The sequence below is a fragment of the Zonotrichia albicollis genome, chromosome 18 (genome assembly GCF_047830755.1).
Source record: "Zonotrichia albicollis isolate bZonAlb1 chromosome 18, bZonAlb1.hap1, whole genome shotgun sequence".
Taxonomy (NCBI): Eukaryota; Metazoa; Chordata; class Aves; order Passeriformes; family Passerellidae; genus Zonotrichia; species Zonotrichia albicollis.
In genome coordinates, this window is record NC_133836.1 from 7,959,366 (window position 1) to 7,977,704 (window position 18,339).

Sequence of the window (18,339 nt, forward strand, 5' to 3'; positions counted from 1 at the left end):
GGTATTCATGTGAAATGTATGGTTTTTCCCTCTATCAGGCAAGTACCACTGTCCAGTGCTGTTTACTGTATTTACCAATAATTCCCATATTGTGGCCATCAAGACTACTGGAAATGTGTTTGCCTATGAGGTAGGTTCTCTGTTGCATTTCATGATTAATATTTTGTACTTGATGCATTTCAGTCAAAATCACAAAATGTTTTAGAAAAACAAGTAAATTTTGTTCTTGTTTTACAGCCAGGGAAATTAAAGAACAGGAGATAGACTGATTTCATAAATTGTTGCCCAACTTTAGCCTTCAAAATGGGAAAAATTTTAGAATATTAGTTAAATAGTATTTCTAAAACCTTTTCTTAAGTTAATCTGCATGTACTGAGTCTTGTGTTTCAAAATGAGTAGCTTTTATATTCTTCTCAGTTGAATTAATGGGCAAATTTTCTGTTGTCTTCTTTCCGATACAGTGTCATCACAAAAACACAAATTGCCTCATTTCTATTCAAATCAGTGAATAAAAAAGAGCATTTTAGCTGGAGCTGGGGGAATAGGAGAAAGAATGCCTTAATGGACACTTAAACTGCATTTTTATTCCTGTTTTGTGAACATCTATGTAAACCCAAGTGGAATTTTAATCGTGACTCCTTTGCATAGTCCTTACTGTAAAAGCAAGATTTATTTATTTTTCAGTAGCAAATAAATCCTTCAATTAATGAATCCATATCCAGTGTTGTAAAAAGTCTGAACACTGGAACATCTTTTTTAATTCCAGTGGGACATTCAGATACTGAGGGAGGAGCAGGCTGGAACCATTGCAATCAAGGAAAAGTCTGGATTCATCATGGTTTTGAAAACTTGCTCTGAAGTAGTAGAGCTGTTCTCCCCTGTGACAGCAGTCTAGATAGGTTAAAATAGAAAATATTTTCTGTTCTCTCTGCAAGCAGGATTCTTTGGCTGCTGGGGTTTACAGGCAAGGAGGGGTTTAAGAGTGGCCTTTGTTAAACCCTGGGCAGTAGTGCAGAGCCCTGCTCTCTTTGCTGCAGTTTGCAATGCTGGGCTTCCTGAATGGGCTGTGCCAATGGGTTTGTGCCCCATGTGGTACCATGTGAAGTAATAGCAGTTACTGGTGTTTTATAAGCATGGAATTAATTATGGACTTCTGGAGGTACTGGGACATGATCACTTCCATCTGAGGACATTTGGGTAAATAAGATAGATTCAGGGGTCTTCTGCAGGTAAGAGCTTAGAAAATGAAGCAAAATATTTTTAAAAATTTTGGCAGTACTTTTATGATTAATTTGGTTTGAATGATAGACATAACTATGGAATGGAGACTGCAAGGTTCTTCTTTAAAAAACAACCCAGCAAACCACACAAAACTGTCAAGTTTTGTAGGGATGAAAGACAAAAGCTTCTAATTTGTTAAAGCCCACATTAAAAATATTGCAGCTGCCAGTTGAGAATGAGGTGAAATTGTTTTCTTTATTATTTGATCTTCAACAATTTACTGATATCGCCTATTTACTTGTAATATTTACACACAAGAATCAGATTTTTGCTGTCTGTGTCTTTTGTCTGTTAGGCAGTTGAGCAGCTGAACATCAAACCAAAGAGCTACAGGGATCTCCTGACAGATGAGCCCTTCACTCGGCAGGACATCGTCACGCTGCAGGTGAGCTTCTCTCTCTGTCACACCTTGTCCCATGCAGGGTTTTATTTTGCAGAAATGCTGCTGTGTACACTCTTCTAGCAGGAAACTAGAGCAGCTGAACAGAGGAACTTCACTGTATTTTCTTTATCAGATGAACCACAAAGGTTTCATGTGACACAATCTGGATGAGTAGTAACATGGTCTGTGGTGTCAAAAGAAACAATGTTCAGAATGTAAAGTATTTAAACTTTGAGACATGTGGGTTGTGCATCTTACTCTTCCAAAGATGTATACAAGAGTCAAAGGTTCAGAAAAGTATTTCCAAAAGTATTTTCCAAAGAATGTTTCTTTAAATGTAGAGTAAGGCAGCAGGAGGACTTTCTCTAATTGCTTGTTTGGAATGTTTTGCTTCTTAGTAGATACCAATGTTGGTTCTTTGCTGATTTGAAGAAAATCAAAACCTAAATTAAAAGAGCATTGTGAATTTTACAGTGTAAATGATAGTTATTGACAGATGAAGTTTAGTATCAAAGGATCTAAAACTTTAGTTTAAAAGTAGGTGCTTTGAAGCTTGCATAATTTCAAAACAGGGGAAAAAAGATTCCTGGATCATTATTATTGAAATCATGAGTTAGTATGCATCTCAGGAACACTTAATTGCCACTAGCCAAGACCAATGCAGTCTAATTCAAATAGAAGAATATTTTTCATTTATGTCTAAATTTAAATAAAATGTAACCCTTCTTCCCTACTCCCCAGTGCTTAACAGCATGTTTTTAAATAATTTCCCTCTGTTCCTTTGGGCTTGTTGGTGTTCAAGCTAATGCAACAAAGCAAAATGTTTTTATTCCAATGGATGCAAAAATACAGCTTTTTTTCTGATTGAAAGCTCCCAACAGAATGTTATTTCTGTGTAACTGCATGGTTGCTAATGGATTTGGAAAAGTAAAAAAAGACAAGTGTCTAAAAATGTGTCTGTGCACCCGTATGGAAAACCAAGTTATTTTGAACAAACAATTGAAATGTGCAGTCACTAAAAAATATTTTGGTATGTTTTGTAGGGTTGGAAATGGATGTATATATAGTGTGTTCTTGTTTCTTGCCTAGCTTTGATTTTTCACAGCTGCTCTAGTCCTCTAAATCTCAAAGTGCAACATCTAAAAATTTTGTCATTCCCTATGTGAGTTTTTATCAGTATTTTTCATCTTCATCTTGACATGTTGGGTTTCTGTCTTGGTTGGAGGAATATGTCTAATATGAAACTAAGTAGATTCTGATAGTTGTGCAGTCCAAGGTCAGAGCCACACTTGCCCTGCACCTCTCCCACCTCCATTTAGGGTGGTGTTCATAATCTGTGAGTAGATTTGATCCTCTTGAGTGAACAGTTCATTGTGGATTGGTGTTATCTTCTGCAGTGTACAGTCTTGTGCTATACCCTTCTTAAATAAGTTTAGAAATAACAAAGACACCCCCATCTTGGGATTGGACTGCAAGAGATTTGACCATCTAAATGCGGTTGACCAGATAAAGTTTGACCTTTTACCAGATCAGTCTATAAATATTTTTTTCAGAATTATTTTTAACAGTCTAAAATGGCTTCAGGCTGTTGAAGGAGAAGTCAGAGCCATTGAGTGCACTACACAGCACCCACTGCAAACTTGCACATCGAGCTTGATTTCTCCTATTCAAATTCTGCCCTACCCTGACTTGCTTTCTTGAGGCCAGGATTAAACCTGAAGTGGCATGACTAGCCTGGGTTTTAGAATTGCTTAAGTAGATGTGGTAGAGAAATGAGTTGTTATTTTCTCACAGTGTTTTCTTCGTATAAATTATTGAAAGCCAGACCGATGTCTCCTCTCCGAGCTCTCTTGTTGACAACACTGCAGGCGGCGTGGTGGCTTCAGGCTTCACACTGCCAAGCTCCACCACCTGTGGCTCTGTTTCTTAGCCAGAGTTCATGGCTGCAATCTGTTGTGTTTCAGAGCTCTACCTCAATTCCTCCTTCTCTTAAATTTCTGTGTTGAAATTTATCACTTTGTTGTTTTCTCATTCCCCCATGTAAATTGAGTGCTGTGGTATCCAAGAGAGCTGAAATTGAGACTGAGTTGGTATCAGTGACCCTGCTGTTTGGCAAAAAAAGTAGATATAAAGGAAGTTGCTATAAAAAACATTCTTTGCTTTGCAAATAACAGCTGAATAGGGCTGTCTGTAATAGCTGTGTTTAGCAATAGAAAATAGCATTTCCAGAGGCTGACTCTGAATGTCCTAGGAAACAGAGGGGGTACCATTGTTTGATAGTGAAATACAACCTGCTAAGTGGAAAATATGAATGATGTATGTTTACAGGTTATTTGTATGATCACATTTTTCCTTATTGATACATAAAGGACCATCCTACGTCTGCTTGGATTTTACCAGAATAGTAATTGGCCTCAAACTTGGCTTCTCTCTCCTAACATATATAAGTAAAAACACAACAAGAAAGATTTGCTCTTTTCAGAGGAGGCAGAATTGCATAATATGCTTTTCCTGTTCTTGGTGCTAAACATTATTCAAATACAAGTCATAATCCACCCTGTTATCTTTTCTGCTAAGCACCATCTCATCTGGTTGCTTTGAATTTAGTAGCAGTTATTTATGTGCTATTTACTTGTTAAAAAGGACAACTTTTTTTTTTAATTCAAAACTAAAAAAAGCAGAATCACAACTTCAGTTGTTAATGATACTGGGTTAGGTCTATGATGTGCTTCTCTTTGTAAAGGAATCTGCAGTGTTTCCTACATGTAGTCCATATACAGAAATGACTTTTTCCCCGTTGAAGTGCAAATGTCCTGGGGTGGAGCATGGCAGTTTTTCATCAGCATATGGCCATATTATCCAGCCAGTCAGGGCAGGAGGGAAAGAGTAATACCATATCCTGGTGTGCAAGATACATTAGCAGTGCTGGAATGGAGCTATTCAGGTGGCAGATGTCATGGATTCTAGTTTAGGATTTTGCTGATGATGACAGAAATGCACATGACATTGTTCCATATGATACCCTCCCTAGATTAGCACTCCTGGTATGACTGGGTTTTTAGACTGTAGCTCTTTACACTAAAGTTTAAATTTTCTTGTCTTAGCTTTGTGATCTTGCTACAAACTCAAGTTTTCCATCTTCTGCAGTGCAGGTCTTATATTTTTTCAAGTTTCTCTCTCCTTATCATTATTTCAGATAATTTTTCTCCCTGTACTGTACTGGTTCATGTCTCTTTTAAATGGGATTTGCTGTTGTATGTTGTCTATGTTTCTCAACTTTAAACTGAATTATATTCTTTTCCTTGATGATGATCAGCTCAGTCTAACTCAGCATCCCTTGAAAATGTCATGAATGTGTTCCCAGCTGACAGACAACTCAAATACTGTAAGATTAATTAGTTACTCTTAATGAGTAAGGCAGGATGTAAAGCACTTGGAGATCTGGGGGACAGGGTGTCTGTCGTGGAAAAGCTGATGTTGTTAACACTTGTTTGCAGTGTTCTTACCTCCCTCTTCTGCCTGCCATTCTGCTCCATTGCTGCTCACCATTTCAATTGGTTTCACCATTTCAATTGGTTTCACCATTTTGCAGTTGGTTTCAAGGTAGGATTGAGCACAGCTTTTAAATAATAGTGCATTAGACCTCAATTCAGATCTAGGTAATTCTTCCAGTCCTATGTTTTGCAGATTTTCATCTAGTGTTCAGTCTAAATGTTTAACCTAATTTGAGATTTTTCTTCCAAGTAAAATTTTGGGGGATTTGCAGCTCAATGTCTACTGTCAAATCTTTATGACAAAATCTGGTAGAAATTATTATTAATTAGTGTGACTGTAAATTCCATGTGTGTTTCAATCCTGTATTATGCAAATTATTCTTTGTGTAATGATGTGGAACTTAATGGCAAGCACATAAATACCTGTCATCTGAATTCCCCCTTATGAGACCAGGCAGGCTGCAGCAAGTGTCTGCTCCAGCTCAAGCTGGAGAGAGGAGCAGGGTCAGCTTTGCTGGACACAGTGATGGACTTCCCATCCCAGCAAGTGTGAGAGGTCCTGAGGAGAGCAGAGTAAGAGTGCTGAAATATCCAGCTTTCACATCCCGTTTGATAGCACCCTGTCAATTTGTCATCCTCCACTGTGGCTCTGTTCACAAACAAGAGCAAACTTCAGTTTGTGAGGATACAGCAGAAATTACTCCTGCTCTGGAAACTCTTCAGAGCTGTGTCTGAGCTGTGTGCTGGCAGGGGATTTAATGAGAATGTGCCTGTGCTCAGTGGCAGTGCTGCAGGTGACGCAGAGGCACACGTGGGGGTTCCTCCTTGCCTGAGGAATTGCACTGAAACCCCTGCCCTGCTGTGCCAGGGGTAGCAAGCACAGTGCTCTGCTGGCAGCCTGCAGAGAGCCTGCCCTGGCACATGCAGGCTAACAAATGCATCTTTGCACTGCAGAAATGGAGGGGGGAAGAGAAGAAAACACCAAGTCTGGGTAAATGTTAACAGGTTTGCTGCTGTTAAAGGGAAAAAAGCCTCACAGTGTTGTGTGCTTCCTTCTGTCAGTTTTATTGTTCCTATAGAACTTAATCAGCTGTGGACAAGACATGGCTCCCTACAAGCTGTTCAACACCACTGACATTTGTGGCAGGAAGCACAGCTAATGAGCAGAGCTGGAGGTAGCTGAGCTGCACACTGTTAATTGATATTTCATTCCTCAGCTATTCCTCATTTGCTCTTTGTGTGCCAGAAGGTCAGAGCAGATTTCCTCATGGTTGTGGGTGAGGTCTCTGAGGGAGAATCCTTCACCAATGGAGGTGCAGAGTAGAGGGTAAAGAAGTGGGACATGGTCAGCATATGAGGCTGACAGTCCTGAGCATAATTAGGGATGCAGCATGGCCAACCAAATGGTGAGAGAAATCAGTACTCAGAGAAATCACACAGTCTAAACCTGCTGGTTTTAACCTGCTTTTTGGGGGCTTGTGTGTGGTGCATAAGATAACAGAGTTCAAGCTGTTTCCCTGAGTAGGTAAAATCAGAAAATGACTGGAAAAAACCAAGTGGAATAAAACTTGAGATTACCTGTTTTCAGTGCTCAGCTTTCAGGAAAACACTAAATATGAGATTTTTAATAGTAATGATAGTTAGCAACCCTTTGAAGTCTATATCTGTGCTAGTAATTTTCTAAACTTAAGCTTATGGTTTGTAACCTTAATAAGAAAAACTCTGAGACTGCCAGCCATGGTGTTTTGTGTAGGTATTTTTAAGCATGCTAAGACAAACAAAAGTAGGCCATTGTTCATCTTCCTTTCTGGTTTCTGTGCACTTACACAGAACTTATTTCTTAGGTCATTGGGCTCCAGGCCTTAATCTTAACAGGATTGGGAACATCCCCATGAGTCCAGACTTTCTCTGTGACCAGGAGAGGCAATTAACTCATTAGAGCTTGAGGCTTTGACAATGTGAGTGTGTCTGTCTGCCCATCTCTGTGGCATCTTGATTGGACTGCTCTGATTCTGTGCCCAGTAACTGTCATGGATGCAATGAGAGGAGCTTGGCAGGCTAATTATTAATGTTTAGACAGTTTTCTTCCTGAAGTGATATGTCTAAAGACTTACAAACATACAAAATTTTCAAAGTCTTATCTTTAAAAAACTTATATCTCACGTTGTAGGGCTCAATACCGCCAGTAAGGAAATGGTTTGTGTCTTCTGCAGCACAGGTTGGACAAGTCAGTTGTGTTTCTCCTCTTGGGGACAGGTGAAAGCAACTGGTACCTTGTGTTTGACTTGGTATTCACTGCAGTACTTCCACAGTATGCTAATTCTGATTCACACTAATTCTAATCAAATTAATTCTAATTGAACTTTTAGTATATCAAGATGCTGTATTTTAGAGGGAGGAATAAACATGTCCTATACAAGATGACACTCAAATTTCAATTTGAGGAGCTATTTTTGAGGAGCTATTCCACTGACAGAGGGGAAATCTCTTTTGGGGTAGGAGTGTTGGTTGTCCCCCTTCTCGAAGCGTGGTGAGAGACTTGCTTTGCAGGATCAGGAATACAAGGGACAGCACTGTGAACCAAACCTTTGTCAAGGTTTCCATTGGGACACATGGCCCACGTGGCTGTGATGGAAGGAGGAGCTGGGTCACAGTTCTGGGGTCTGGAGTTCAGCTCTCCCAGAGGGCAGGTGGACAGCAGGGAGAGGGAGCTGCCCTGTGGCCTCTGCTGTCCTGCACACGGTAACAGATGCACTGCCACAGAGGGGGCTGCTGGTGGTTTGGGGAGCCCTGAGGAATCCCCTGCAAGGAAAGAGGCTGTAAACATTTGCTGGAGTTGCTCAATGCCTGTGATGAGGCTGGTTAAGCCACACAGATGTTTGAATGGACTGTGGCTGTTAAACAGTGTGAACTAATCTGATTTGTGGTACCCTGAGCACAAGGCCCTGGCTTTTGTAAGGCACTGGCAGTGGTGATGTCCTTTATTTATTTTTAAACAATCAATAAGTCAGTAAATGAAGACTATTTAGAGGAAATCATGAAGGTATTTTCTGTTTCATTTTTACTGCTGCCTTCCCTCCTGTCCATGAAAAATTGTTTTCAGGAGTCAGTCTTGCCCTTCAGCTTTGCCATGAACTGCAGGCATGGGTTTCTATAAATCTATTATCTCTATTAATATTTATACACAGATAATTTTTCCCTTTCCTGAAAGGGTAAGCAGTCCTTCCTTCCTCCCTTCACCTTTTGAGGTAGCACATTTATGTGCAGAGCAGTGATTGCAGTCTTGGAAAGCTGCAACTCATGATTGCTGCAGAATATTTCAGAGTGAAAACATCTTGTGGAAACACACAAAGCTCTTGCTCCAGACTTTCTCTGTGCATCTTGTTGACTGTCAGAAAGCAGGGCTCAAAATCATCTCTATTCACATATATAAATATGTATGTAAGGTAATAAATAGTAAATACAGCTGAGTGCTGGGGTCAGAGGAAATAAAAATGGCTAAAAAACAGACCCAAATTTCCTGGTTTTTAGTAGTTTTATTCAAAGATTGTCTGTTTATAAAGCAAAATCCTAAATAGGTAATATTTTGGGGCAGTTCTTTTGTCTCAGTGAAAATCTATTGGAGGGGTATAGTGGGACAGGAAATATTAGAAAATTGTTGTCTGGTGATTAGGAAAGGGGACAGCAGAAAGCCAGGAGGTCCCATTAAAGTGCAGAATCACACAGCTTGATTTCATAAATGTGTTTTGGTTTCACTACCAGCAATAAAACTAAAAATGCACTCTCTGGTGGAAGCATACCATTTCAGGGATGAATGAAAGGCATAATTAGATAGTTTTATAAATTATGGAGCTGGCAGCTCTACTTGTATTAAGCATTACTTCTGGCAGAGATGAAATTGTCAAACTTTTTATAAACCATGGTGGTATGAGAAGCTTTGTTACATTTTTAGGATAATATATTTAATAGTATTCATGTTAGGTCATAGTTTTTTGCATAATATGTTGCATTATTTTTATCCTGAACTAGAAACTACTTCATATTATTTTGTTAGTTTGGTATTTTAAAGTTTGAATTGTTTTCTGTAAGATAGACTTTCCATTAGGTACTGAGTGTCCTGGGCTGATGTTTTGACCTTTCTGTGCTGCAGAGGAGCTTGAGGAGAAAGCCTTGAAGTCATTGTAAGGAGAGGATTAAAGACTGTTTAATAATAGTTTGAAGTAACCTAGATCACCAGTAGGCATTCCTTGTCCCACTCTCTCTTACAAAAGGTCAGAGTTCTGCAGAAAGTTGCCTGGAGATAGCATAAAGGATCACAGTTAATGGACTGTGTGTTTTTGCAATTTTCCTCCAGTGGTCACTAAATTGAATTTTCATAACAGTTTTTTTCTTTTTTTTCATCATTTTTAAACATAGTTCTGTAAGCACTAATAAAAAAACCAACTGTCAGCACAGTTCTTACTGCAGAGACTTGCTCTGAGGTTTTATTTGTATTTTGAGATGCATTGCAAAAGTTCACAGAGCATGTGCAAATCAGGCCTAGGATTATAAATAGCAGGAGATAGCTGATGTGCTTTTGCACAGATCTTAGACCAAAGCTCAGAACAAAGGAAAGAACCAGGGGATTGCATTGTTCTTTCTTCTCTAGGATAGGGGAGACTCAGCTGAGTTCTGGTAGTAACTTCTGTAGGTGATAGATGTGTAATATTATGTCTGGAACTGAATTCCAGATCCCTAAGGAGTCTGCTGTGAACTGACTCTTTGCTGATGTTGGTTGGGGTTGATTGCTTTATATTTTTTTCATCTTTCTGTGGTTTGGGGAGTATGGAAGTCATTCTGTCTCCCTGTTTATTTATTATGGTGTCTGCCCTTTGTTCTAGTCTGTTACTTGGAGTATGTGCTTACCAAGGTCTCTGATATTAGTTTTTTAAATTATTTTTATTTTCAGGATCCAACAAACCTGGATAAGTTCAATGTCTCAAACTTCTTTCATGTTAAGAACAACATAAAAGTAATTGATCCAGGTAAGGATGAATTGAAGGTAGGCTGAGAAAATACAAACATGGAAAATCTGAAGATGATTCTGTGGAATTGTCTCAGTTCTCTGGAAGGACATCTCTCAGTGGTTAGCTTATTATGCTCATATCTGGGTTTTGGGTTTTTTTAATCTGTTGTTGTGCAATCAAGCATCCTTTTCTATTTACCCAATCAGAATAAGTGAGTATTATCTCAGATCTGGAATATGTAATATCCAGCAAATAATAAGCATACCAAGACAGAGGACAAATGAAACTTGTAAAAATTAAATATTAAATTAAAATAATAACTAAATCAAATTCCACAGTCCAGTCCAGCAACCTTCTTCCCCTACTGTCACATTAAATGCCTGATCCTGGGATTTTTATATCACAGGCCTGGCCATTCAGTGAGGAGATGAAGAACAGAAGTTTATATTGTACCCAACTGTATTTTGTCTTTATTGTTCTATAAAAATTTTACAAGACTTGAATGGACTTAGATGATCTCTAGTGGTTTCAAATAAATTTTCATGATAGTTGGCTTGATTTTTTTTTTTTCTTGTACATCATATTGGCATTTATTGTGCTATATTTTGGGTTACACTGTCAATAGTATTATGCATTGCTATTTTTCACTGTGTCTGGAGGAATATATAATTGCTAGACATTTTGTTTTTAAAAAAGTAGCATTAATAGCTGGAAAATTTTTGTGTAATTAGTTATGTAATAAACTGAAGGAGAACAAAATACAATGTTTCTTTTAATTCTGAGTGATTTAACTTTGTCTTACCTAGATGAAGAAAAAGCAAAATTAGATCCGTCTTACTATTTGAAAAATACAAACACAGAGACCCGAGAGACTTTACTGGAGCTTTATAAGGAATTCAAAGGTGATGATATTTTAGCAGCTACTATGAAGGCTCCTGAAAAGAAGAAAGTGGATAAGCTGAATGCTGTAAGTTGACTTAATTTGTAGTTTGGTACTGATTGACTTCTTCAAGAATGGTAATAGTTGTTTTTCTTCTTAGAGGCTGTATTGCAGTGTAAACAAACACTGCTCCTTCTGTTTCCTCTCACACAGAAATTTGTCATAGATGAGAAAATGAGAATCATATCAGGATTCCTTAGACATGCATAGTATGTGTCAGTGAGTTTCTATTTGTTAAATCATTGCAAATGAACCTAAACATTTGAGACCTGAATCACAATGAGAAGGAAGAATCCTTATGATGTGGTTATGTATGTGTTGGCAGAAACTTTTTCCCAGGTTATAATGTCTCACTTTGGGTTTGTTTATCATTGTTTCCTGCATTTATTGGCAGAGAGAGCACACCTTAAGGGGAGTGCCAGTGAATAATTTCTGGTGTGGACAAATACATAAATCATCCACAGCTGCTCCTCCATTTTCTTTTTCCACTGGAATGCAGGGTTCAGTGGAATATTTTAGAGGATGTTCTTCCAGGTGCATGTTCAGGGTTGTCAAGAGAAACAATTCATCTGCAACTAGATTTCCTACATCAAAGGCTGTTTCAAATGGGAAAGAGAGAGTATTCTTCTGTCCTTTAATAATTCTGGGATGTGTGTACCTATTTGCTTTGATTACACTTACATGAAAACAGCAGTGCAGCATACAGCTTTTAATGAGAGGGCTTAGAGACAGATTAGACCAAGGAATAGATCACAAATGTCCTCTTTTTTGGGACAGTGTTAAATAATTTTTTTAAAAAGTAAGGAGAAGAAAAAAGAGGGCAGAGATAAAGATGAGCTCTACACATGTTGGGGAGTTGGATTGTCAGCTCATGACGTGGGTGGGCATAGCTGCAAACTTGCTTAGAATGCAGTGAAACCTTAGGGAATGAGCAGTGACCTGGCTGGACTCTTTACAGGCATTTCCCTGGAACTGCTAAGCATGTCTCTGGGTTTATTAGATCTTTGTAATTTACTACAAAATCCGTGTGTGACGTTAACATTTCCCTTCTGCAGAATTACAGAGCTCAAAATAGACCTTGGGAACCATGGGATGGTGCCTCTGCACACAGCAGGGCCAGCTGTGGGAGGGGCTGCTTTGCTCTCCCCTGCAGTATCTCTGTGGTTCACTGGATTTTCCTTCCTCTCAGCAGCACTGGAGACTTCTACAGATGTCTTGGCAGCAGTACTCCTTGCCTGTCTGTACCCATGGACATACAAATAAATGGTGATAATAGAATTTCTGCAGAGTGATGAATTAAACTGCACTGGAAGCACTAAAGCCCTTTGGCTCAGTGCACGAGCAGCCTTAACTACAGTTTCATCAGAGCAAATGTGGGCAACAGATGGAGAATTATCACTGCACTGGGGATTTGTTTCCTTCAGTAGGAGCTGGAGCAGAAAGTCTGCTTCAGAAGGATGGCATTTGTGTGTTTCTAATGCTTATATAGTATCTTTGGTAGATAAATTCTAAAATCTAATATCCTTTTCTCCTGCTTTTTTCTCTGCAAACAGGCTCACTATTCCACTGGAGCTGTAAGTGCTTCCTTCACCTCCACTGCAATGGTGCCTGAAACTACCCACGAAGCAGGTACCAGAACTACCTACCTGCAAACCATTGATTTATTTCTGAGTTTCCAAGTGTGCCCCTTAGCACATGCACATTTATGAGGACTGAAAGAATGCATTGGTAACTGGTCAGTGCTGATGCCATGGAAATGTGTTCCCTGACCAGATATATCCTTACTTTCCAGTGAGGTTGTTCTGAAAATACTGGAGCAATTAAGACCAAGCTTTAGATTTGAATGACAGTTACTTCTTTTGAACCAAAATTAATGAGATATTTTCTATGTCCAGGGATGACAAATTGAAAATCCCCTTTTCTAAGTTAGGAATGAAATATAATCTCTCCTCAGATACCATGCAAAACCTTGCCCACCTTTTTGGCCTACCCCAGTATTAGTTAGAACAGCAAATTTTGTGATGGTAACTTTTAGTTTACTGCTTTTCACACAGAAATACATTTTAATACAATGAAGTTTTATTTTATTCTCCAACCTAAACACAAATGTATAAGATTCATTTAGTTTGGATATTGATTAAATAGCTGAGTCATTAGTATTTCCAGTTGAGAAAGTTGAGCACTAAAATTTAGATGGCAAATACTTAGGCAAAGATTGAACACATTGCTAAAACTATGTTTACTAAATTCAGTTCCTTTACTCGGTAAATTACAGCGATTTGAAGGTGACTGAGTGCAGAAAATATCTGACTAACTGGACATTTTGACAAAATGGGAATGAAACATCATAGATTGTTCCTTTGGTTTGACTTACCAGTAATGTCCCCAGTAACAGCCTCAGTTGTTTTCAGAGCTGGGTAGGTCTCTGTATGTCAGCACTTTGTGGTTGACTGATGACTACCTGCTTGACTTCCAGGATTGACAAGAAGCAATCTGGGTTCAAAGTAATGTTTGTGGTTGGTAGGCATTGCTTGAAAATTATAGTTTGTAATGCTGAATGCTTCTGGGATTTAAAATATACATTATTTGGTTGGTTCTCAAAGAGTTGGTGGTTTACTATAATGGAAAGTGTTTTGCACAGAGATTAATGCAAGGTTATCATAGATGAATTGCAGAGTAGGATCCCTCTGGACCCAGTGCCATAGGAGAAGAGGTCAGACAGTTGGTTCTATGAATTGTTTACTGGTGATTTCTAAGGATCAATGAGCAAGCTTCCAGAGAGCTAATTACTGTCTTTTGCTCTGATGTAGCTGCTATTGAAGAAGATGTTGTGAGATACCAGTATGTGAAGAAGAAGGGATATGTGCGACTTCACACTAATAAAGGAGACCTCAACTTGGAGCTGCACTGTGACATGGTACTGTGCCCCACAAGATGAATTTCTGTAGATAACAACCAGAATTGGAGCTGACAGTGGAAATGTGTATATATCTATATATATACATATAAAAATTAATTAACTATATATATTTACACTATATGTGTAATGTTCTCTGTGAGTAGTCCCATCATTTTAGTGGACTACTTACAATATGCCAAGGTACCTGTTTAGAACTGCAAAGGGTCAGGATTAATGACCCAATAAATGACCAGGAAGGAAGACAGCAAAGAGAAGGCAGAGCACAGTGAAAAGGGAATAATCCAAGGTTACACAGCAGCTTACTGACAGAACCAGGAAAAGAACCTCACTGAAACCAGGAACAGTCTGTCAGTCTGAGCCCATGATCCCCAGAAATGGTTAGATTTGTTTCTAAAGCCTAAACTTTATAGATCAAACTTAAATGAAAACCTTAGAATATATTTTTGCCTCCTGTTGTCCCTATTCTTAAAGTTCAAGTTTTCAAGCACCTTTCTTTTCCCATTAAGAGAAGTTGATTTTAAAGAACAACAGACTGGAGTTTTTTATAGTCTGTACAGTCAGATTCTGGGGGAAATCAGTGGCTCTTAAAATAATAAACATGGCAAGACTTCTGATAGATGAATGAGTTGTGGCTACAGTGATGTCTCAGACGTCACTGCTTGGGTAGTGTGTTTGCTTATTTATTTGTGCAGCCACTGCTATAAAAGGAAAAAGGTTTTCAAAGCTTTGATGGTTTACTGAGATTTTTGTCTCAGGATATTATAGGCCTGAAAATTGGTATTTTAAAAAGTTGAAGGATGTGAACAGGGATTTAAATGGTAAAACTTGTGTTTCTTCTGAGCCTCACAAAGCATAAAGGCAGTGGTACTGGGTAGGAGCTGGGGTGCCTGGTGTGAAATCCAGATGTACTGGGAGAATGCATCCATTTTTGTGTGCAAGGAAGAAAAAGGAGCAAACAGCATAAGTCTTCTGGCTTTCCCTTCTCTTCCTTTCTCTCACATGAGTAAGAAGCAAGATATGTGTAAACATCTGAAGCTGATCTATGCAAACAGCATGAGAATCTCCACAGCAGTGTATCCTGTTAGTAACTCTGTAGGTCTCTGTTATCCCTACAGGTGTTTTCCATGCTACGAAATAGTAACACTGTAATAAGGCAAAAAGCAGAGGATGTGAGTACAGCAATATTTAGGGGAAGCAGCAGAACAAGCAGATTGCATTGAATCATTTGTTTTGCCATATGTTCTCAAACTGGCTCCTGGCTAAAGCAGGCTGACTGCAGCTATTCTTATCAGCGTGGGCTTTTTGGCCACATGTGTGACCAGTGTCACTCAGTCCTGAGGACCCAGGCTCAATTGCTCATTATAAACTTCCTGGATGATATCCATTATGTTTCCTTTTTTTCCAGATGAATTCCTATTCGTCCACCTTTCAGACACAAAAGCTTCTTTATGTACACCCTGCAAGTGTGTGCAGTTTTACACAAGCGGACATGCTCCAGTGCTGGCCTCCAGCCATCTGTTCCTTGTGTTGATTGAATCTGTGTGAATTTGGCAGACCTTTGGCACTGCAGAGAGGAAAAAGATATATATTTAGAATAAATAAGAAAAGCTTGCTGCTGTAGGGAGGTTTTCACAACATCCACCTTAGGTCATCATCCTAGGTCTGTGAAATCAGCTCTTTCCTGGAGGCTCTTGTTTTTCTCCCTTTACTAAATAAGGAGTTTGTGCTTCTAACTTTGGTTTTCCTGAATCACACTGAGGTCAGCTCAATGCAGACAAAGCAAACACCTTGCAAACATATACCACATACATAGGTCACAAACATATACACAAATCAGCTACAATGAGTCTGTTGAGACTGCAAAGATCAAAACAAATCTAAGTATTGTTAAACACTTCCAGTTCACCATACTTGTGAATATGTGTGGCAATAGTCTTAATTAATCATATGCCAAGTTTTTATCAGCTTTTCTGCCTTATCCAGTGCACAGGCTGGACCACTCCTGGAAGCTATTTGGAGCTGGTTTATATACAGAATTTGGTTTTCCTGTCCAAGTGTTTAATGTGGGTGAGGTCCTTGAATGCAGTAAGGGGGAACAGAATTGTACCAAAATGGTCTCTCACATTAAACTGCACAGGGTTTTTTAATTGCTGAGGGATATCCTGTGCATATCATTATGGAAGCCACCCTGGCAGTGATCATAATTTCACAGTAGTGCAAATATATGATTGTGAAATGTTTAAGGAAGCTTGAGGATGAAGTTGCTATATAAATATGACAGATAAATACCTGTGTCCGGAGGTAGGATTTGCAACATTTAAATTACATTTTAAAATAGCCTTATGGTTTAGGTTTCAATACATACTTTGAGGTGAAATGTCCTCACTAAAATAGAGAGCAGCAAGTGACATACTTGCTCCCTTAGATGTTATGTGTACTGAGTCTTCAATTGGATTTTCATGCCTCTTGTCTGTATTTAAGCAAAATGTTCTTGCAGTTTTGCTGTCAGCACTCTGCACTGCTTCTGAAATCTGCCCAGTATCTATTGCCTTCAACACTTTCCTGGGTGCTCACTCCCTGTCCCTTCACAGCTCTTTCTTTCTCATTTTTTTGAGCTATTTTCCAGTATGGGTTGTTTGTAGCTCAGTCTATATGTGAATGTGGAAACCTTTGTTTAAAAATAAATATAGGGTTCTTCATATACTGGTACTTTAAGGTGCCAGTCAATAAGATTGATAGTGATGAAATTCTTCCTAGCACCAAAAACCTAATCAAGAAATGTTTTGTATTGATCCAGGGCAGGAAATCAGTGTTGCAATGTGATTGAAGTCATCAGTTACTTTGTGACAAGATTCAGAAAGAGCATGAAATAGGACTGGAATCCAGATAATTTCAGTGTTTGAAATCACTTGTTCAGAGCACCAGAAAACTTCACTCAGGTTCCAGAAGGATGGTGTGTGGTTTCAATCATTGACCTGAAAAAAGGCAATCAAAAGACTTTGGAAGATAAGCTGGATTTTTTCCCACCTTTTTGAATTTGTGCCTCAGACAAGCAAAGGTGCTGTTCTTTCTTGGGATAAAAGCAGTGTGCCTACTGCATTTTTTGGTTGTTTGTTTTTCTCCCAATCCTCCTTTTCAGATACAGTATGTTCCTCCTGATGGGGACCAATCAGGTGGCCATTTGTAGGGATGTTTTCCAGGAAGTTGAGTTCAGCTGCACATAAGAAACATTTGTTGTATACATTAATTGGATAAAAATTTACAAAAATTCTACTTGCCAGAAGTAATTCTGGCAAGTACAGAAGATTTAACGACATCCAACAAGTGTTATTCTTTCAGTTCTAGTCCCATGCATGTCAAACACATAAATTCTAAAGAAATAACTGATAAAAGGCAATGAATATCACTGAATTTCTTGTATTTTATTTACTGTGATTTTTCTGGTCTCCTCAAGTTCTTTCAGTTGCTTTAATCAAGTTGCTGCTGGGAACAACTGCATATTATCCATGTGAGTTCTGCTGCATTAGTCACTATTGTGATGGAGTTTTACCTTGTAGGTGGTGGAACAGCCATTTTTATATACATATATATATACATATAAATAAATATGTAAATGCAGTGCTCCAGAAGACCCTGTCAAAATGATGAACACATGGTTTGATGTTCTATCTCCCTTCTCTGCTGGGTGTGTCTTCTGCCTACAAGTGGTCACTGGGTGGTGATCTGGTGGTTCAGCACATGCCAAGAGCTGTAATCAAATACTAATCTGTAGCTGCCTTGGCAGGTTTTATAAATTCACCTCTCTCTCTCAGGTTTAGTACTTTAAGGTTTAAGGGCTAGATGGCAAAACAAAGAAGAATGTGAGATGGATTTCAAAGCCCCATCTGACACTCCACAAATGCTGTTTGAGGTTTTAGGGCCTGGCAAACTCTGCTTAATGATGATGCCTTGGCATAGCTTTCCCAAGAGGCTGTTACTCTACAAACATTGATGTTTTAATCTTTTTAGGCCCTCTGACCTGTTAAATATGCCTGTGATCTATAAATGTGTAATCCAGCCCCTGTTCTTTGAAATCACCTCTTCTTTTGTGTGAGGGACTGTTCTGAAGATCAGAAGCCTGTAAACTTCTTATCCATTTCCACTGGCAAAGAAGTGAGTTGCTGAAAAAATCCTTTGACCTCCTGGCATGATGAGGTTTTCCAGTCTTCCTGAATCTCTCATTTTCTTTCTGATTTAAACCTTCATTCTGTTTGCTTTCTGTCAACATGATATTGGTACTGTCTGGGAAATAACTGGCTGATGTTTTACCAGTATCT

General features: G+C 38.8%; 1 protein-coding gene across 1 annotated transcript in view; it reads left to right on the forward strand.

Moving 5' to 3' along the window:
* PPIL2 (peptidylprolyl isomerase like 2) overlaps positions 1-18,339 on the forward strand; it is a 68,101-nt gene that overhangs the window by 16,757 nt on the left and 33,005 nt on the right. The window contains exons 7-12 of the mRNA XM_074554625.1: positions 39-130; positions 1,577-1,666; positions 10,106-10,181; positions 10,970-11,130; positions 12,657-12,732; positions 13,914-14,020. Of these exons, the coding sequence (XP_074410726.1) occupies positions 39-130; positions 1,577-1,666; positions 10,106-10,181; positions 10,970-11,130; positions 12,657-12,732; positions 13,914-14,020 (602 nt within the window). The remainder of the gene's footprint in view (positions 1-38; positions 131-1,576; positions 1,667-10,105; positions 10,182-10,969; positions 11,131-12,656; positions 12,733-13,913; positions 14,021-18,339) is intronic.